Source organism: Gavia stellata, chromosome 24, assembly GCF_030936135.1.
Source record: "Gavia stellata isolate bGavSte3 chromosome 24, bGavSte3.hap2, whole genome shotgun sequence".
NCBI classification, from domain to species: domain Eukaryota; kingdom Metazoa; phylum Chordata; class Aves; order Gaviiformes; family Gaviidae; genus Gavia; species Gavia stellata.
Window position 1 is genome coordinate 6,718,490 of NC_082617.1, and position 21,846 is coordinate 6,740,335.

Sequence of the window (21,846 nt, forward strand, 5' to 3'; positions counted from 1 at the left end):
CTTACCTTGACCTTCTAATTCTTATTCTGCTTCGTTCACTTGCATTGCCAATGAGACACAATCTTTGCGTAACCACCCCTGAGCCTGGTGGATACCCAGGTTATTGTCGAGTGATAATGCTGTAATTTGTGTTGTAGCACTATGCTTTTAAGGTTCCATGTATTCTCACATAATGACATGTATTTACCACTGCATACTGAACAGTGAGTTGCTCAATAATTGAAAGGGAGATGTTTCTCACAGGAAAAAACAACTGTCAGGAGATAAGAGGTCAAGGTCAGTGGGCACCCACAGTAAGTATCCTTTGGCTGTCAGCTTAAGACACGCTGTTTTATTGCCTATAATGAAAGAAAGGATCGTAGCCCAATTTTCTGTGCTGTTACCTTACATCTCTGTATGACTTTCAAACTGAATGGCGTGATTAGCTGAATCTGCAATCTTCTCCTTTGGATTCAACTAAACCATCTCAGGTAGGTAAGATGTTTATGTCTGGCTCATAAAGGCATCTCTGAAGATCAGCCTTGGGATCGTAGGTTGGTAAAGTGGCGGGTGTCTTCACTCCCTACAGCTCTAATCCTGGCTTGCGTTGTGCGTGCACAGGATTAAATCCATGGCCAGATTTGTGTTCAATGCAGTAGTATACCTGTGCACTGAATTGTAGGCTTATTGTTCATGAACTCTTGCTGGGGCTGTTTGTTTAATAATTTGTATACAGGACCTCACAGGAGAAAGCCCAAGCTTTGAGGGGAGCCTCTAGACTATGTCAGAATAGAGTATCTAAGAGCAAACAAACCTATAGACTTAGTTACTTACATCTCATTAACATGCTGCTTTGTAGATTTCCAAATGTTACATACAAAGAATACCTATGGGAACTTTAGTTGTAGAAATAAGAACAGGAGACATCAATTTCAGATTTAAGGTTATTTCTACAAGCTGAATTCTGTCTTTTGCATGTCTGGCTAATATATGGATGTTTGTAGGATCATAAAATTAACTCTCTCCCCCACCACTGCAAACTAGCCAGGCTGATAACTGCTGTAATAGCATGATTACACAAGTAAAGAAGATCAATTATATGAAATTATTTGAAAAAGACTCCACATATGTTTTCTGCTCCACATATGTATTCCCTGGGATGATACTTAAGCTTTAATGCTTAACAGCAGAGCATTTTCTCTGTGTGCAGGCAGCTGTGACTGGATAAAGGACTCTGGACATTAACATGGCCAGTCATTGATTAAGGCAGGTGGTCGTCTACAAATTGATTATTGTAAAATCAGGACAATATAAAAAGGGCCAAAGGAAAAATCAGCATATGCTGCTGTGTTGAAAATTATTAATGCTAACTGTATATCACCAGTAACTGTTCAGCTTGCAATACTTTCAGCTAAAAATCAAATCAGAGGCCTTTAATGAATCAAGTAGTCTTTATTGGCGTGAATAATAAGACTATAAAGTAAATTATTTCAGGATGGATTATCTGGAACGGCAAAGAGCAGAAACGCATCTTACCCTTGCTGGGTTTAATATAAGAAGAAATGACAGTCATGGTGTATTTTCATACAGAGGCTGTGTGTACTGAACACCCTTAACATTAATTCACTTACAGAAAACAGGTGCTGCAGGAGAGGTTTTGCTGCAAACTCAAAAGAAAAAAAAAAAAAAAGAAAAAAGATGGACCTCTTAGAAAAGTCATGTCAGTCTCCAGCCCAGAGTAATATTGCAAAAGTCCCTGTTTGTTTTCTTCCAGGTTCTCATGGCAGGCTTGCTAAGATATGACCACAGCGAACGGCCAGAGGCTGTTGGGTTTTTTCCATCCCCTCGTCGAGAGATGGTTACCAAAGATTCCCCTGGACCAAAAAAAACCCAACAAAGAGCAGAAACCCCATGCTGTTGGATGCCATCTGCTCCCCCTCTTCAGCCGTTTGTTCCCTTCCCCCTGGACAGATGGTGTCCATCCATCCCCTCCCAGCCCTCTCCAGGGACAGGGGACCCCGCTCCTGCTTCTGTGCGGGGGATGAGACGCGGAGGTGCCGCAAGCTGGGGCGACCCGAGAGGAGGCTCCGGGGGTGATCCCGAGCCCTGCCCGAGGAGCTGCCTCCCGCCTGGGCTCGGCCGGGGAGCGGGGCCGGGCAGGTGGTTATTGTCCCCAGCGGGAAGATGGAGGCGGCTGCCGGCGAGCGGTGACCGCCGCGGGCTGCGCCGTGAGTGCCGGCGGGGAAGGGAAGGGGCCGCGGCGCTCGGCCCGGTCCGGCCCCGCCGCGGGGAGCGGGGCGGGCTGCCGGCTCGGGAGGGTGGGAGCGGGTTTTGGGAGGTGGGGTTTGGAAGTCTCCTCCACAGGCTGCTGCTTGCGGTGACCCCGGGGGGAGGAGGAGGAGGAGGAGGAGGAGGCAGGGGGGATCGGCTCAGTGAATGAATGGGCGGCAGCGGCGGCGGCGGCTCCCCTGCTCAATGGCTGCTGGGCTGATACGCGCCAGCCCCGCAGCCGGTGCCTCCCTCGCCCTCCCGTGTTTTGTCTCAGGTTCGCCCCGCTCGGGGCTCCCCAGACATGTTCAACCAGCAGCAGTTCCAGCAGCAGCTGCTGCAGCTCCAGCACCTCCTCCAGCAGCAGCAGCACCACCACCCCCCGGCGCAGCAGGGAGGCCGGTAAGCGCCGCTACGCGAGGCCGGGGATCTGGGGCCTGTCCCGGGGGACCGCTCTCCTCCGCCTCCCTCCCTCCTCGCCCCACGAAGGCCGCGGCGGGGCTGGCTGCGGGCCTGCCCTCCCCCGGCGGGGAAGGCGACAAAGGGAGGTGGGGGCGTGGGGGGGCGCAGGCCTCGGTCGGGGTAGAGCCGTGGGGCTGGAAGGCCTGGAGGGGCGGCTGGGGAGCAGGGGGTGCCCGGCGGGGCCGGGGGGCAGGTGGTGTGTGGGGGGCGATGCCTGAGGGAGGGCGGAGGGGTGTGGGGCGGGAGGGGCCGGGCTGCGTGGGGCGGCACACCGCGCTGTGGGGAGGCCGGGCGGGTCGGGGGCTGCGGGTGCTGCCGTAGCCGCTGAACTCTTCCTCCAGGAGCGCTCTGGAGAGGCGTCTCCGCCCGCTGGGTCGCTCCCGCCGCGGAGGCCCCGAGGGCGCGTAGGGTGACCCGGGGCAGAGCGTGCGGGAGGGGATGCTCCGGAGCCGAGCGTCTCCCTCACAGCGGGCCAGGCCCGGGCGGGCGCCGGGCTGAGGCAGCGGGGGGGGGGCTCGGGGGAAAACGCCTTCTCCCGCGGAAAGGCTCATACGCGCCTAACTGAGCCGCCCTAGATGGAGACGCACACTTTATTTTATTACTGAACTTCACTTTTTTATTTATTGTCTTTCCCTGGCCTGGGTGCGGTTATCGAACTTACTTCTGCAGTGGCACCAGCGCTGGGGATGTGACTGAGCACTGGGGGGGGCTGGAGAAAATCATGTTTTGTATTTTAAAAAACAAATGATATCCTCCAGAAATAAAAAGGCAAATAGCTGGGGTTTTCCTAAAAAATGCAAGAGAGAAAATAACTGTCTTAGGAGCCGTTGTCCCTGACAAGCTGAGATTAGTAGAACTAACACAAATTCTCCGAAATGATGAGGTTTATTTGCGGTTACTGTTCGCTGTAAAGCTTCTGGAAATTCAAAGCGATGGGTTGTGAATTTAAGAAGAAAGTTAATTCCTGATTTAATAAATTATAATAATTACTTTATCCTTGTAAGGCTTATGTCTCTGATGTAAATGTGGGAATCTTTCTGTTCTGCTAGAAATACCAATCTCTCTAAATCTTGTTTTTTACCATTTTCATACATCTTGTACTATAAACAAAGCTGCCCTTAAAATGCCAGTATGGGGCTGACGGTGAGATAGCATAGATGCATCTTACACCTTTAAAAGTATGATTTTTCTGGTATAAATACCTCAGCTCTGAGACTGGAACAATCTAGAGCAGCAAACGTCAAGATGAGCTGCTGTAAATGCTGTTAAGAGGGTTGGGTTTTTTTGTCAGCGTGGATATTTTGATCCATGTTTGTACCTCTTTACAGACTTAACAGATATAGCTGTGTCAGCAGTCGTGCTTAGAGGTGGGTCTGACCTTGCGATCGCCTGAAGAAGTGCCTGCCGGTTTCTTCAGACTTTTCTCTCATGTCTGCTCCACCCTCCGTAGGACTAGAGAGTCCTTCTCTGCTCGCTTCTTCCTCCTCGTATTTTAAACATGAAGGCCGTGCTTTATTTTTCCATCCGGTTCTTGCAGTTAGGGGGCACCATTTACAGTTATGACCTGTCTGGCTCCGTGTGGGAGGCGTTGATTTTGGAAAAATGTGCTTTAAGCTACTGAGAAAACTCCCCGTTTTTCAGAACTACTTTTTTGTTGTGTTAAATGTAGCTGCTGATCTAGATAGCTCGTTTCTACTGACGAGTGCTGCATAATTCTGTAGAACTGCAGACAGCTCCTGGGCTTTTTTTATGCTGTTTGACAGGCTTTATGTGGGCTTGGTGCTAAGGAGTTCTCTCTGACCTCAAATTCCTTGATAGACAATCTGTCAGCTTTGGAAATTCCAGGAGAGTGGAAGGAAGAGGATACAGTGCTGGTGTGTGGTATCTTTTCATGCATGTATATCAGTATTTCAGCTGTTCTTTGCTCCTCCGTTTTGTACCTGTTAGGTGCCTGGAATTGAAGGGTACGGTTTTTACTGGGTTCTTATGATTAATGCCTTCTTTTCCAGGGGTTTGCCACCACCGCAACAGCAACAGATGCTGAGCTTACGGGCAACAAATCAACCATCGCTGCTCAATGCCAATCCTATGCTTCAGCGGGCCTTACTCATGCAGCAGATGCAAGGTACTGTCGTTATGGGAGACGCTTACTTATTGGAGTTACCTCATCATCCTTCATGGACTGAAACCATAGCGTGGCTATTTCTTGCTGAACCATTGCAGTCCTTGTATTTGGCAGTTCCGTTTGTTGTAATTTTTTTTTCTCTTCAAATTTGTCCATAGTCCACATCACAGAGGTTCTTCAGTTGTTGAAAATCCCTTGTGCCCAACTGTTCACAACCAGGAATATGCCTAGAAGGTATCAGATTAGATACTAAATATGTGCCTTTCCTCTTAGACTCAGTGGAGAGAGTATTCTTCCATCAATATATTTAGATAAAATACTTAGATTTTTAGTATTTGTTCGTCTTTCTTGGTTGGAAGGTTAAAACAATTTGTTTTGTTGCCTTTTATATATACGCTAACTTTGTTTGCAGTAGATCATTGTCTTTGTCCAAACTTGGTGCAGCACAAACAAATTAAGTACATTGTGGTGGAAAATGGTTCGGGTTTCAATTGTCTTGTGACATTTCAATTCCCTGAAATGACTGTCATTTGTGTGGTGGAGAGTATCACTGTTCTTCCATCTCTGTTTCCACAAGTGGATTTTTTTGCCAGATGTGATGTTTTCAAAACAAATTTATGAAGCTGCCTTAATAGCATTGCTAACATAAAGATATTAGGAATAAAGCTAAGTTTTTATTTTTGCTCATGTCTTAATCTGACAGCTCTTTTCAACACAGAAAATCAGTACCTGGGATAGTTTTAAAGTGCCTAGTTGAGATTAATGCCTGCAATTTTTATCTTGCCTGTGAATCATGCCCAGATGCGAAGACAATAGATTTATTCTGCATGTCGTTAACTCTCCTTTTGTTCTCTCTTGCCCATTTAACGAGAGGGCTCTCTAGTGACTCCAGTGGCTCTCTACAGATCTCTCTCAGGTTGTAGGGAAACTGGCAGTGAAAAAGGACAAACCACACTCTGAAGATTGGTGTATATATTTGTGTCAGGAAAAAAGCCTGACTCCACTCCAGTCAGCCATACTCCTTTCAGATATGTTTGATCTTAGCATGGGCTGACCTTTTCCCTAAAGCAAAATCTCTTATTGAGAAGTTGTATTTAAATAGTATGCCAAGGACCTGAGACAAATTAGATACGAGAGCAGGATAAGGTATGTTAATGAACACTCTACATGCAATTTGACTTAGCGTTCTCTTCTTTTCACTTCTACGTGCTGAGTTGAGTTGTGACTTCTCTTTCAGTAATCTACATCAGATAGCCACAGGTAACACGTAGTATGGTTGCAGTGTTCAGCATGGCCCTTCTTAGGGATCTGAAATTTTTTGGTCATTGGGGTTTGGGTTACATGTAAGAATATCTGATGCTGTAGTACTTCTGTACCTGGGAAACAGCATAAATAATTCATTGATTGTATGTGGCTTCAGCAGTGGGAATAGGAAAAAATAAATACTTCAAGTTGAAATAGATGTACGGTTCTTTAAAGGTACTAAACCAAGAGCAGGAGATGATTTCTTGCTTTATAGATTTTTTTTTTTTGATACAGCTATGCCTTTTTACAGTAAGAGATTATTTACGGTAAGTAACAAGAGATTAGAGTACCTTTGAAGACGGACATGGAGGAGTACTTCCTATTGTGTTGCAGGCTTTAAACAGCATAGCTTGTTTTTTCAGATTTTGGGTGCCTGTCTCCAAACTTCTCTGCCCAGTTTTGACAGCTTCTAAAAAGCCAGAGTATGCACTAATTCAAGTGAGAAATAAAAATTGCAATATAATTCCAGGTTCCCAGAATGATGGACAGCTTCTGAGGGTGTAGCTGAGACATCTGGGCACTTCCATTCCCTCACCTCTGAAATGGGGATAGTAAGGACTGCCTTCATAAGAAATTGTTGAGACTTAGTTAATAGTCTGTGGATGCTGAAAAGAACTGTTCAGAAAGCAGAGCATTATAATTGGAAATGGCCGAGTCTCAAGTGTCAGAGTTTAGGTTGACACGTTGAGGTTGCATGACAACCAGGTGGCAGAGGACTGTGGAATCTCTTGTTTGAAAAGTCCAGTGTTATTTTAAAGGAAATGCTGTTGCTGGCCTGTGTTAAACAGCATCCATACTATGGTGTGAGCTGCCAGCTGCATAAATGTGGGATGAATTTTCCTTTTTTTATGGAGAATTTCTGTAAAACAAGACCTTGGTTGTTGCAAACACAAGCGCTAGTGTGCTCGGATCAAATAATTGCTCTAATAAGATCTAATGATCTTAGCCTGCGGTGACAATCATAATTAAATAGCCTGATACATAGTAACAGTTGTTATCACATCAAATTGTTCTGTGGGGGCTGAAGAGGGTAGAGCATAGAGCACTCATATAGTGCCCCATAAAGGACAGGGTCTTGCGTGGAGGAGCCCTTCCCCTCTCTCCCTGCTGCTTGTACAGGTGGAAGATTTTCTCTCTCCTTTGCACACTGCAGGATGCTGATATGCTGTGTGTTTGCATTTATAGGAAACCTGCGTGGATTTAACATGACGGCGCCAGCACTGCAGCAGTTTTTCCCTCAGGCTACAAGACATTCCCTCCTGGGGCCTCCACCTGTTGGGGTCTCATTAAAGCCAACTCGGCTGGGTTTCCCCAGCCTTCCCTTCCAGCGGCAGAACCGGACCTTTCGCAAGGTGGGCTTGTAGTTTCCAATTGTTCAGGAGCTTTGTGCTCCTTTTACACTTGCAACAGTTGACTGTGTGGTAGGTGGAGAACAAAAGAGAAGGGAGAGAGCCTTACAATAAAAACTGTGTTTTGCACCATGCTGCTGACACAGAAATGCAGCAATAAGTCCATCCCTAAGGTTCTTGTGGTCCACACTTACATTTATGATGCAAAGGTTTCTTGTCACTTCTTGCCCAAGAGAGAGTGTTCCTCATAGCAGAACTGTTTAAACTTAAGATATAAAAGGAGCCTTTAGAAGTACCAGCTTCAAAGTAACTACAATAGAATAAATCCTGGCTGAGTGCTTTGCTCTTCACAGAGGCCAGAATTCTGCCCCATTAGCCTTCCAAAACAGCTTGTTGTTCCCAAACAACCTGCTCCTACCATGAACACATCACTCTGCCTCTTTGGGCTGTTTTCCCCTTTTTTAAGATCAGGATCATATTTGTTCATGTGGATTTTATATAAATCTACAATCTTCTGGGTAAAAGCTTTTCTCACTTTCCTCTATTAAGACCTTTTTTGTATCCTGGAAATGGTTCTTGGGTTAATTGACTGCTACTTTCCTCCTCTTAGATTAGCTTTTGCATATTTGGTCCCATTCTGCCAAAAAGATGTGGTGGATAAGGTAGACTTCCACTTTTGCACTGTCCTTTCTCCAGAGTTGAAAGGAAGGGGGATTATTTGGGACTATTTTTTTCCCCTGCCCATGCACCTCTTGCCAGAGTCCCTCTAAAGTGATCCTACTCTCTGCAAGCAGCAGGGTCTCCTATAGCTGCTACTTAAAGCACTGGAGAAAACTCATGGGCTGCCTGTGGAATTAAAGTGCATTGCTCTGTTTAACCATGTAAACTTGCCTGAAGCAAGACAGTCCATTGTAAACCATCTATTCCCCTCCATTACGGTGTGCTGGAATTTCTGTTTCTGCCCCACGGTAAAACTCCGGTGCTTTGGGCAGTGTGTTGGGTTTGAGGAAGGACCGAGAGCTGGCAGTGACTCTCTGCCCATTGCAGGACTTCCAGAGGGTCCCTGACAGGAAGCGGGAACTAGATCCTGGTTCTTCATCTCAGACACAGGGTGATGAGAAAATGGAAATCCCAGAGGGAGTGCAAGTAGGGTCAGAGCAGAACAACTCCTCACCATCCACAGGTAAGGGGGAGCCTGTAGTGAAACAAATGCTTCTAGGCATGATAAACTTCTCTTTGCTATTCCTGCAGCAAAGACTGGAGGTGGCTTTAGTCTTAAACAGCTGCCTTTCTCTCTAATTGTAAATATTTAAACTGCCTGTGACAGCCCTCTGCTGTGTGCTTCATATATCCTTTTTTCCTGGATATTTTTGGTTTTTATAAGCTAGTTCCATATCTCTTGCATGGAAGCCTCTCAGAAGTCACTTTGACAGTGAGCCCCATTTAAGATGGGGGGAAAAAATAAAACTGCTTTGAAATTAAAGCTTCCACATTGCCTTACCCATGCTGAACTCAACATCTCATGGAGTCAAGCACATGAAGCAGAACTAGTTGCAATCAACACGCTAAGCAAAAGATGAGTTGAAAGAGTACTTGTACCCCAGTTGTCAGAATAGAAACTGCTGACACTGAATCCTTTACAGTGTTGGATACAATACAGATGTGGGAATGTTATTTCTGACTGAAGAGTGCCTAATCTAAAAATGCAGGCCTATGATGAGGTTGTGACCAGTGTATACGCAGTGGGGAAAATTACCTGATTAGATGGTTGCTGTCAGGTAGATATGCCACCTTGGCTTATATGAATGTTCCTATCATCTGGGCTCTTGTCACCTAGGTATAGGACTAAGACCCACTTAGTAGACATAAATATAGATTTATTTCTGGACGACACCTCATACAGTGCCATCTGCAATAAAACTCAAATCTCTTAGGTCGTTATCTAACCTTGTCACTACAATTCCTAAATTCAGAATAAGCCAAGTGTATGGTATTGTTTGCTCTAACAGAGTTTTATTGGCATTGACCATTCAGTTAGGGAACACGCTCAAGGTGGCATGGTCTACTTTGCTAAGGACATCTCCTTCTGTGTTCCTGCAGAGCCAAGAACTCCAACAGAATCTGTGTTGAACACGGAGCCTGCAGCAAAAAGACTGAAGAGGTATTTCTTGAATGGGGCACTGAAGTAGTTACTGGGTTTAGAATTATTGTCTAATTTTATTTTCTAATAACTAGGGCTATACTGTACTGGCCTGATGTCTAGCATGTAGGAGGTATTTCAGATGCTCGTGGACAATTCAGAAGATCTCATGATGCTTGCTGAGATGCAGGGTGTTGTAGGGTCTCTGCTATGGGTGATCCAACTATGGGAATGAAAGATAAGAGATGCAGCTCATGTAAATGTGCAACGAAGTGGAGTTTGCTCATGTGTTCTCCTGCCAGGATTCTTGTAAGAAGCAGAGTTGTTCTTTTCTATTCTGATACATTTCTCTAATTTTCTTCCCTAAATGTCAAAAAGGGAAATGAGCAGCCACATATCAGCAGAGAGGAAAAGCCTTGGAATATGTTAGGTTACAATAGGTGTAGGAGAGGGTAGTTTATTTTGAGGAATGAGAAAGGGAAGGGAATCAATACTCCCTAGTATCCAAGCCTGTATCCATGAGTGTTGAGTTCTGTATCCCTTCTGCAAAGATTGTCTTGCCAGTACCCTGTCTGTTAGGTAAAAATAGACAAAGGCAATCCTATTATCTGCAAGGGATGTGCAGCACGCAGCATGCTGGCCATGGCAGGCCCATCTTGGCACTCCCTGCCTCCCTGGTGCAGGAAGGAACAGACAAGGCTGCATTGCCATCTAGTGGGAAGGCACATCACGGAGTTCCTGGTACCATCTGTACAGTGCCGTACCTCTCCCAGAACTGTCGCCGTTAGCTGGTGCAGAGGGAGAAGAGGAGGGAGTGAATACAGATTTCTGGAGGCATTGATTTGAGAATTCTCCAACATATGTTAATGACTATGAGTCAGGACTCCTGGGTCTTCTTATCTTCCCTGTTAACAATTCACTGCGTGATTTCGGACAAGTTTCTTCACCTTGCTCTTTCCCATCTGTAGATTAGAGATTAATGGCTATCTTTAGGGGGAATATTCCAGGATTACTTTGATGTTCAGATATTACCTTGATCATGTAAAACATTAAAGAGTGATAAATATTATGTAAGCAGGGACCATTGTGAATTATGGACTCTGATTAGCAAGAAAGTGAATAAATTCAATTAAAGCTAAGTCAAATGCATTTGAGCGTATGCTTTGTTAATCTGTTTGCCAAAGCTAATTTAATTTTAATTACATTAATATTTAGTAGGGTATTAATCAAAGTCCTGTTACATACACTGAAAAAAGAATTGAGTCTGACAAATGACAGATCTCACTGCAGCAAGCCTGCTATTAGGAAAATCCTTTCCTAAGCAGTAGTTGCGGACTGCCAGATTTGATGCATATATTATGGCTGGTATTTACTTAGAATAGATCATTCCTTAGCTTTTTCTTTTTTTTTTTTAAGTGTTTCTGTCTACTTCCAATTAACAGGTGATGGATCTCTGAAAAAATAGTTTACTGTTCTCATATTGCCCTTCACAGATGAGAAGGGCATTCCCCCCATCCATGTCACAAACTTTTGTTTCGTGCTTCATTGTTCCATTTCCCTTCGGCCAGGAATACCAGCCTCCTTCTTCATTTCAGGTTTTTCCCACTTCTGCCTTTTCTCCTATGTACCATCTGTATGCCTGGAACAACATCTTCATTCCAGTGCAGAAAGCACTCATCTTCAAATCCTCCTTGAACACCCACTTCTTCTAGCATGGCCTGACAAGTATCCATATAATACCATTTCCTCCTTAGATCATGCTTGTGATGGCTTTTGCTCCCTTAGATTGCTCCTTAGATTTGCAGTTTAGACTGCAAACCCTTGCCCTGGAGTGCTGTCACCATCTGTGTGTGGTATAGTGTTGAGCCTGCTGGCAGCACTTGACAAATAATGTTAATGCCAGCCGCTCTTGTTTTCTTCGTGTTTCCACTGCCCAAACCCTGCTGCATATTTATAGCCATGTAACCCAGTTACATTATCACTCATCAATCTGATAAATTATGCGGTGCGTGTATTTGGATCACTGGAGGCAGTACCTGCACAGTCTGCATTCTTGCTTGCGCAGAATGTGCTGCTCCCTGTTGGCAGAAGGACACCAGGGCAGGATATTGAGCTGGCCTGAGAGAGAAGACATTCAAGCCATGGTGAAAAGTGCTAGCCCTGATGGAAAAATGGGGGATGGAGAAAGACATTGTAAAGTACAGTTTGTGCCCTCTGGAAGTCAACTGTTCATTCTCAGCAGTCCCCTCAGGATCTTTTTTCTCCTTAGCAGATCAGCAGTACCAAATAAAACAAAGCAAAATCCTTTTGATTTGTGCTTTGTACAGCTCCACTTCACCCACAAGCAGAACTGTAGGGACTCTGGAACAAAACACAACTGATACAAATGGAGCAGGCAGTTATAATGAAATCCCTGTAAGACACCATTGAGAACCCATTCAGTTCTGACAGGTCTCTGATTGTTCCCTCATGCACAGAGCAGCCTGGAGTACTGTCCGGGTATTGCAGTTTCCCTGCAGGTCGCCAATCAAGACAGGAGTGAGTTCTCAGAGCTCTTACTAAGAATATTTCCTGTATGAACTTATTTCCCTGCAGACCTTTTGCAGGAGAGGGCAGTGATCCAAAAAATCAGTTGTAACCTTCTTGTCCAGATTATTTGGCTGCTATTTCTGAATCTGTTCTAGAATGCCCATTCTTCATTGTTCTTATTTATTTCTGCTGAATCCTTGCCTGAAATACCACTTCCAGTAGCTTATTGATTTGGGGGTTTAGTGGAGAGTGTGGTAGCTTAGACCCCAGCCTGTGCCTCGGTGTGTCTTCTGAATCTCTTTGTCTGTAACATGGTAAATAACCTTATTTTCTTGATATCCTTGAAGTCTGACTGAGGAGTCTGCATTAGAGGATGCCACAGATAGCAAGGAAGCGGGAGAGTCAAGCACCCGTGTCCAAGCTGATGGTGAGTTGCTGAGCACCACGATTTGCACTTTTAGGGCACTCCTTGCTGGAACTGCACCTATAGATCAGCATCTGTAGATTCCTTGGGTCTCATCAGAAATGTCCTTCCTCCATTCATACAGGATGGGGAAAGGAGGAGAAAATCTAGGAACGAAATCCAATCATAGTCCCCTAAAACCTGTTGCCTAACAAATGCAAATGATAGGAAGTTTCCCTCTTTAATAAGGATTTCTTTGGAGAAAGGTTTGTGAACTGGGCTTATGGCCAGCAGCACTGTGAGGAAAGCTCCCTGACTTCATTCACCTGCTGCTTTGTTTTTTCTGTCATTGCTATTTTGATTTAAGGCAGCTAAAAGGACTCTCTCTTCCTAGGTACAGACAATGCAAAGGAGTACACAGTTGAAGATCTCTCTAAAGAGAGGAAATTCTCTGAGGAATCAAAGGCTCCTGAGGTGAGTAGACACTGCTCCATGCAGGCTGGGGTGGCGCAGAACATACAAACCTCCCCCTCCATCCCAGAGAAGCCCGTTGCCACTGGGAACCAGATGGCACCCACGTCTGGAGCTCTGTCTCCTGCTGTAAGCTGTTGTCCCTGGCAATAAGGCATAATATGTCTGCAATTAGTGCGCAGTCTGCTCTGACTTGCTGCTTTTGTAAGTCTGCTAGCCTGTACCTTACCTGCTGCTGGCTGTTTGTGCGTGCTGGGGTTCGTTAAGATTTCAGTATTCATCTGGAAGGATGGAAAGTTGAATTGAAAGAGCCACTGAGGAATATATGTATTGAGGTACATCCTTTATGTTGCTGAAGAGCAGATGTAAAAAAATTCAGGTGATGGTAGTAAAGATGCAGCTGCTGTGGCACTTGCCACAGCAGGCATGAGCAGACAGTGGGAGCGTGTGCTTTTGAAAGGCAGCTTGGAAAAATGAGACACAGGTGAAGCCAGCAACATGAGAGTCTTTTGTGTGAAATACGTTGCCCACATGCTAGATGTTAAACCAGGACCTTACACTGTGTAAATCTGTAAGCAGGCAAAGATTTAACCTGTGGTATGAATCAGACTTGATAGTCTCCCATAATTGGAGACATTAGTTGATGTGATCAAATGTATCATCCTGCCCTTGTTTGAGTTCCTTACTCCATCAGGTGTGGTGCTGAGTCGCGTTTCGTTCTGCAGTGGAGAAACGCAAGCTGATCATGTCCCTTACCAACTCATTGTTTGTTGCTCCAGTCTCCAGAGACTGGATCATACAGTGCCTACAGAGGCTGTAGAAACAACTGTCTGTACTAATAGGCCTGGTGCTACGACACGGGGATCACTGGTTTAGCAGCGTTGGGAGAAGGAGTGTGTATAAGAGTCTTTCTGATCAGCTTCCTGTGGATTCAAGCTTAAATGCATTTTCTTAAGGGGTAGAGAGCTTAGGTCACGTACAAAAAGCAGGTGTAATTTTTAGTGTCTTCTACTGAGAGATTGGACTTAATCTTGACTCCTTCTTTTGGCAGGTGTTAAGCTCTGGAGGTTCACTGAAAGTGACTATCCAGCAGAGCAGTGAGAGCAGAGCTATCAGTACAACAGCTCTGAAACCAGGGCACTGGACCTGTGAGGTGGGCACAGCTGATCCCAACCCTGAATCGGTCCTTAAATTCTACTGTTACATCTGCAAGACCAACTGCTGCAATCAGCAGGTAAAAATCCACAGATCTGACTGGGATATGGGTGGTCAAGAGAAGTGAATTAGAGGGCCGGCTGCCATGGGGAGGTGCAGCAGGAGACTTGTTAGTAAGGGCTCATGCTTCAGGAGCAAGGAACATAAAAAATGATGACAATCATGCAGATAAAATAAACCTCTCCTGAGGAGCTGGCAAGCAACCTGCTAGAGAGCGAATGTGGGTGGATCCACAGGCAGCCATGCTCTTAAGCTTTTATACCATTTCATTGTTAAACAGCAGTCAAGAGAATGGAAAGCATAGCTCATACCTATTATTTTCTGTATTTTTAATACATTTAAATGGATTTTTCTCTTAACCTCTCTCTCAGAATTTCCAATCCCACATGGCTGGAATTCAGCACCAGCAGCGACTTGGGGAGATTCAGCACATGAGCAATGTTTGTTTTGTTTCATTACTGCCCATGGTGAAGGAGCAGAAGGTGCTGGCAGAGAAAGATGGGTAAGTGTTGATCTGTGCTAGAAAATGCAATCTGAACGTGCACCTACATGGCTTCCAAAATTCCTCACTGCACCAGGGTACCCCTGTGTTCTAGGTAAGGTACAAAATCCCTCTGGTTTCAGGGGCCTTAATCTCCTTCAGGTAACTTTCTTCCTGCTGAAGGATACCAGTGTTGACTTTGACTTGCTGTGTAGTTTTTAATACAGTAGATCAGGTCAGAGACTTGTTTTAACTGGTGCCTTTCTGTCAGCATGAACTAAAGCAACCTATATAAATAGCTGGGAAGGGGAGAAGATAAATCCGAGCCTGTAAAGATAGGAGTGCTGGGGAAAACAATGCTGAGAACAGATTGCAAACTGCAGTATTCCATGGAGAATGTAAAAAGGTGTGACTTACAGATATATCTGTTGTCACTTCAGAGAGACCCAGCAGCGATGGTGTAACACTTGTCAGATACACTTCACAGGGGATCTAATCAAACATCGCAGGACCCAAGAACACAAGGTAACAACCATAGCATGGACTTCATCTTTGCACTGACCTTTTGTGGGGATTGAGTGGAAGTGTCTAGCATCTCCTGCTCCCCAAGCAGCAAAGGAAAAGTGATTGGAGTGGAGAGACGCACAGAAGGATCTGCCAGTAACATCCTCACTGTCTAAGGGCACTGCCATGCTACCTCCTGCCTCTGAGCACTGGCATTGTTGGAGCTTCCAGCTGTCATCCTGTGTCAGTACGGCCTGAAGCACCTCAAGTTTATAATTCTTGACTTTTCTCAATAAATATGGCCTATCATACTCACCTAATCAATTGAATGGAGGAATTGGTAGGCAGCCTGTAAATTTTTGAGCTGAAATTTAGGCAGGCCTTTATATTTATTGGTTTCTAGGGGAGAAGTGCCAGAACACCTTTTAGAAATCACATTTGCTTTGCTCTGCCTGTTTTCCATCTTTTTGGCAGATAAGAGCTAGGGAGTCCTTTCTGCTGAAAAGACTACTCTCTTTTTGTGGTCTCCCTGCTTTAGATGCAGGGCTGTGACTTTGTTTCACTCAAGATTTATCTGCATTTCTCCAAAGTGGTGCCTCTTGTGACTTACTGGGTCATCCCTCCTTCCTTAGTTGGCCAAACGCTCGCTTCGTCCTTTCTGCACTGTCTGCAGCCGCCACTTCAAGACGCCTCGCAAGTTTGTGGAGCATATGAAGTCCCCTGAGCACAAACAGAAAGCCAAAGAGGTAATACTGTGCAGGACTGGAGGCAGCTACACTGTGGAGCAGGTTAACTTTCTCCTTCCCTGAGTATTGCAGGGATGAAAGGAAGACGTGCAGTTCTTCCAGCCCTGTTTTAATTTTCATCTGTGGCTGGACTTCAATTGTTAAGAGTTTAAAGAAATTGAGTGAAAAAGGGACAAGGAGTTAGATGTGTCTAAAAGCACAATAGCTTCGCACCTCTTTTGCAGTCCCTTCTACTCATCAGATACAGTCTGTTCAGAGTCTGGGGTCTTCCTTGGTTAAATGGAGAGTGCAAAGTTCATCTGATCTTTCTTTACTGTACCTGACAGGTGAGGCTAGGAGAGAAGGAGTTGGGCAGCCCAGAAGATTCAGAGGAGTTGATCACAGTGGATGCTGTTGGTTGTTTTGAAGATGATGAGGAGGAGGAGGAAGAGGAGGAGGGGGGAACTGGTGAGGAGGAAGACCTTGATGTAGTGCTGATGGAGAATGAGGATTCTGCTGCCAAGCAGGTATGCCATGCAGAAGGAGAAGGAATGATCTATCTGAGAATCTGCTGCGGGCTCCTGTGACTTAGTTGGTCTTGGCTGGTTGAGCTCAGGGTTTCAAGAGTCCCATCAACCTTGCACCCTACAGCAGGAGGGTGAGGGCTCTGGGGTTCTTCCAGAGCACAGGACGATGCAAAAGAGAATCAGGCACTACATGTGGGATGCAGGAGGGTGTTTCTGCTGTGCTGTACAGCTCCTACTGGTGCCTTCAAACATTGCCTTGTTGTTAAGGAGCATAAGCAACGTTTTTTGAAAGAAAAGAATTTCTGACAGACATTGACATAGTCTCTTTGAATAGCCCAGCAGCAGCTTGGTCTCATAGCAAGCATATGTGTGGAGGTTTATCTTGATAAATCTCATTTTCCCAGTAGAGAACAGTTACCAAGAAGGAGGTACATGGCTAAGCTACTTCAGGCTTGGAGTGCAAGGGACATTTTTAACCCTTGTAATGAAGTGGCCTCCTGACACTGGGTTTTGTATCTGGCCCTAACCAGATGCTGTGCAACTCTTTCTGGTATGTGAATCCTCTGTTTAGCTCCCAAGCTTGCCAGAAAAATGTAAGAGCCCAGGAAGGGAATTGGCATAGATACAGTAGGCACTAATGTTCTTTTGGTTTCCAGACTGGGCTGAAGGAAGTGTCTTTGGAGGATTACGAAGGAAGCGAGAAGTATTGTCCAGACACAGCCTATGGTAAGCAAGCAGAGTTAAGCAAAGGCCCACAGAGCCTTCTCTGGCCACATGCTGTATCTGTGAGAGAGGATGGTCTCTACCTACTGCTGTAACGACTTCTTGGGCCGTAGTGCTCCAGCATCTGCATTGGACTGGTGCAGGTGACTGCTGCCTGGAGAAAGGGCCAAACATTGATTTATTACTGTGTGATAAAACATAAGGATGTGATTGATGTTTGTCAGCTGCCTTTTGCTTTGAAGAAGAAAGGACGAGAGCCAGATACCTTACTAAGGTAGGAAATGGAACGAGTAGGGCAGGAGTACTAAAGAAAGTAGGTAGCAAATGAGGGATGCTCTGGAAAGATGGAGCCTGAAAGCATATTGAAAAGAATGCTTTCCAACAGAAATGCAGCTTGTATAGAGATACTGAGCAGTATTGACAGTATCAAGCTCTCTGCCAGAGCCCAACTGTGCATGTTTCCTCCGCTTCAGAACCCCCACGCTCTACCTAGTGGTTATTCAGACATGTTGCTGGACTGGTGGGCAGTGTTACCTCCAGATGGCTGTCTCTGGTCCCCACCCTGTAAGCGATTCTGACTTCAAACCTCTAACGGCCACTCGTGTTGTGAGGAGGGCAGCTCTGCAGAGGCTGTTTTGTGCCCAAGGAGAGCTCTGTTTACACCAATCTTCCATATTGCTGTAACCTTCCACTATCGTGTGGCAGATGGAATAATGATTCATGCTGTGAATGTTCTCTGCGTGTTCCTCTTGCGCGCCTGCTGTCTTCTGCTTGGTTTGATCCCATTACATTAGATCACATGTTCTCTGTAGTTTTCCATTGTATTCTTTTTTCCTTTTTTTCCCCTTAATGCTCTGTGTAGTTTCTTTGCTCTGGCAGCCAGATTTCTCTCTGAATATCAACCACACAGCCGTTCCATGGTAAGATGAGATATTCAGGAAGTGATCTTGCAAATCCCTGATTAACAGAAGCAAAGCTTTCCACTTTTCTTTTTCTCCCTCCCCTTCCCTTTTAACATGCTTTCATTATTTGAGTTCCATTCAATGTGATCTGTGATTTCCCTTCCCCTCCCGTTTCGCAGGCCTGGATTTTCTGGTCCCCGTCGCAGGTTACCTCTGCAGGCTGTGTCACAAATTCTACCATAGCGACTCTGCTGCCCGGCTCGCACACTGCAAGTCCCTGATGCATTTTGAGAACTTTCAGGTTAGACCCTTTGGCGATTGCATGGCCTGGCATTTGTTACCCCCGTGTGTGTCTCTTCAGCAAATCCACCACGTTAGCTGTCTTGTCTTCAGTTCATTTCCATCATCCTTGGTGTCCATTGTGCCATAGCTTTCTCCTGGTGTGCTCTGTGTTTGTCTCCCATCACCCCTGTAGATCTAAAACCAGTGCAGTCCTGCTTCCCGGCTACTGCTGCTGTCATCTTGTTGCCCATTTCTGGCTGGAAATCTTCCTCAGAGTGTCTGCTCTGTTTGCTGAACCTGTGGAGTCTGTCATGCAGTATAGGCCTCTTCTCTGTTAGACAGATTACAGGTGGGTCAAGATGGGGAAAGAACAAGAGGTAGATGCTGTTCCTTTTACAGAAAGCTGGTACATATGCATCTTTTCATGCGACACTGCAGGAACAGCTCCTTTAGCCAAAATTGCGGGTATGATGCATCCATGAAGGGGCCTGGTAAAATCAGGTATTGACCTTAGAAATCTGGAAATTTAACATTACAGACTCCTTATCTGATGGAAGCTACAAGCTGATGAGAGTCTGTTTGGTCCCCAGGGTCAGCCTGCAACAGGAAGTCAGTCTGTCTGTCTGTCTGCTACCCTTTCCTACAAACTCCTTAGCACAAAGCTCTGCCAACTGATGCTGTTCCTTTGCTTTACTGGCTCCACCTAAAGAAGCCATATTGCCCCTTGCTGCTTTCATATCTAGAAGCTTTTCCTACTGGGCTGGCCTGGAATCTGCCTCCATTGTTCTGTCCTTGTTGACTTGCCAGGGGGTGAGGGGCCTGGATTAGTACCTTGTGGTGGGTATGCAGGGCTTGCACTGTCTCTGCCCTCTCCCGTGACCACTGCCTGTGCAGGAGAGCGGTATTCCCTGACCCTGGCAAAGAGGGAGGCTCCCACACTGACTTTGTCCTCTGCCTGCACCCAAAACCTGCTCCAGCAAAAACTGTTGTGCTTCCCTACCACAGATGTATCCAGCTTTTGTTAGCTTAAAAAAAAAAAGAAGAAAAATCTTAGTGTTTTTCTGCTAGTCTTCAGACAGGTTAACTATTCCTAGTCAACCGTCACTGCCTCTAGAAAGGGGTGGGGTGCTGCAGAAGCCAGCACTTAGAGCAGTGGATTTGGAACGGCAAGTAGCAGGAGAAGACCACAGCTGTTCCTTCATGGTTGCTCCTCCTCTCCCACTCCTGCAGCTAGTCATTTCAGGAACGAAGGAATTGGCCTTGCAGTTTTCCTGGCTTATTTTAGATCAGCTTAGAGTGAAACTGCAGCAGCAGTGTGTATGCCTCCCTTTTGGCCCACTTAGGGCTGAAATCAGACATTCTTCAAATGGATGCCAGAGTGATCTGGAAGGATTATTTATGACAAGAGTCCAACCTTAAATACCTGCCGGCAGATAACTATTATCCTGGGCTGCCCAGGTGCCTTGGGGTTGTCACAGTCTGAGTTAAATCATTGCCAGTTTCTGGGGTATGCTCATCAGAGTAACTCAGCAGAGGGTTTCAAAATGAATTGGCATGCTTGCACCTGGTTTAGTTTGGCTACATCATTATGACTCAACTGATCTAGTTCCAATGTATTATGATACTACACATATCGCATTATTTGAGGACAGGGAAAGAGCAAGCCTGCAATGATAAATTGAATTACAATGTAAAGCTGCCTGTCTGATGTGCTGTAATTCCACATTGCAGACTACAGTAGCACTGGTTAAGACAGTGGTGAAAGCCAGTGCGTTCAAAATAGTTTTCTTAAATTTTCAGGTCTGATGCTAGTGCCAGTTAAAGGGACCCTTTAGCAGAAATTTGAAAGTGAGTTGATTGTGGAAGGAACTGTTGTGGAAAAGAGGGAGCTTTGTTTTATTCTTTTAGTTCATGCTCTGTTTGGGTCTTGAAGACCAGATTTCTACTGCATGTTAGATAGCTATAGAGTTGCTGTTTTTTCTGAAATCCAGTCTTGAATAAGGCTAGTAGCCATTTTAATCTGTTTACAGACCTCTACTGGTTCATCATGATAGCTAGTGCAAATGAGTCATTTTATTGATGATATGCTTATCTTTATTCTGTAGAGAACCTCGGTACCTTGTTAACAAGAAGATATTTTTGATATCTTAGTGTTCCTGTCAACAGTTTCATTGGCTGCACAGACTGTATCAGCAGAATGAAAAATCTTAAGCTTTCAACTTAAGTCTTGCTTTAGCTGATAAACATTAAATCACATCTGTGTAGCTGAGGGCAGTGCATAGCCTCGTGTATCCAGGGTACATGTCCAGAGTTAAGTCCTGGCAGTAGCTGAAGCAAGAGCTGTCACTTGCACTGTTACATCTACAAAGTCCTGAGTCTGACTGAGATTAACAGTTGCTGAAACATTATTTTTTGTCTCAGGAGCCACAGGTCTGCCATGCACTCGCTCAGCATTAAGTAATGTGAAAGGGACTTCAATTTTTAATATCGTCACTTTTCCTCACAGGAGCTGACCCTTCTCTGCTTGAAAGCCTCAGCAGCCAGACCAGGAGAGCTGCCGAGACAAGTCATGCCCCTGCAGATTCTAGCTGCCACTCACCACTACTTTTGTACAGGTTTTCCTGGACCAGCTGCTACTTGCTGCAGTGACAGTAGCTGAGCTGGACTTGTCCCTTACGTTGGTTTGTTTGTATTTGCAGAGATACAAGGCAGCAAGGCATCGTGCCACAGCTGCCTACCCCGAGGCTCCTTTGCATTCCCAGGGCTCCAGCTCCCAATTGCTGGATGATTTGAAACAGCCTCCTGCTACAACAGCAGATACCAGCAAGAAGATGAATGATGATCATGGGATAGACAAGGAGGGTACAGAGCTGTCAGCCCTGCAAGAACAAGCTTCAAGGTCTCCGGAGGGTAAGGGTGAGCTGGCCACCTCTGTAGCAGAGGGCAAAAGCCTAGCCAGCATGACTGATGATGTATGTGGAATCATGGTTGTAGAAGAAGAAAGTCTCCAGGAAGAGAGCACGTCTACTACCACTAGTGCTGACTGCCCACTCTCTGAAGAGAACCGCACTGTAGGGGAGTTACTGGGACACGCTGTGTCTGAGGAGGAGGAAGCCAACGCAGCCAGGCAAAGGGAAGGCACAGACGACTGCCAGGATCCAGGGAGTGGAGGGGGTTTAGGACAGAACGAGGCAGCAAACACAGGCCAGGAAGCAGCGGCAGAGCCTTCCTCCCTAGCCAAAGGTGAGGCAGCCAGTCTTACCTCTGCTGGGTGCAGACGCTCTACTAGGCGCAAACCCAGATAGAGTGGCCTTAAAGGGAGAGCCCTTTACATATGATATTTGCTGGAAATGTTTATTTTCTGAGTCTTTTAATAGAGCAAAACCCTTCAACTTTACTGCTGTTTTTATTTTAAGAATAAAATAAGCCTGGCTTTAGCGTGTCTAATACAGGATG

At 45.6% G+C, this 21,846-nt stretch overlaps 1 protein-coding gene across 2 annotated transcripts; it reads left to right on the forward strand.

Moving 5' to 3' along the window:
* The first annotated feature begins 2,458 nt into the window (after positions 1-2,458).
* CIZ1 (CDKN1A interacting zinc finger protein 1) lies at positions 2,459-21,839 on the forward strand. Of its 2 annotated transcripts, none has more exons than XM_059828762.1 (15): positions 2,459-2,649; positions 4,719-4,834; positions 7,325-7,491; positions 8,536-8,671; positions 9,589-9,649; positions 12,505-12,584; positions 12,955-13,034; positions 14,083-14,265; positions 14,618-14,748; positions 15,168-15,252; positions 15,864-15,977; positions 16,304-16,483; positions 17,140-17,209; positions 18,288-18,409; positions 21,090-21,839. In XM_059828762.1, the coding sequence occupies exons 1-15, from the start codon at positions 2,552-2,554 to the stop codon at positions 21,693-21,695; spliced, it is 2,229 nt and encodes a 742-aa protein (XP_059684745.1). In that variant the 5' UTR covers positions 2,459-2,551; the 3' UTR covers positions 21,696-21,839. The 2 variants fall into 2 exon arrangements, with proteins under 2 accessions (XP_059684745.1, XP_059684746.1); XM_059828763.1 differs by having other exon boundaries at positions 21,153-21,839.
* Positions 21,840-21,846: the final 7 nt, after the last annotated feature.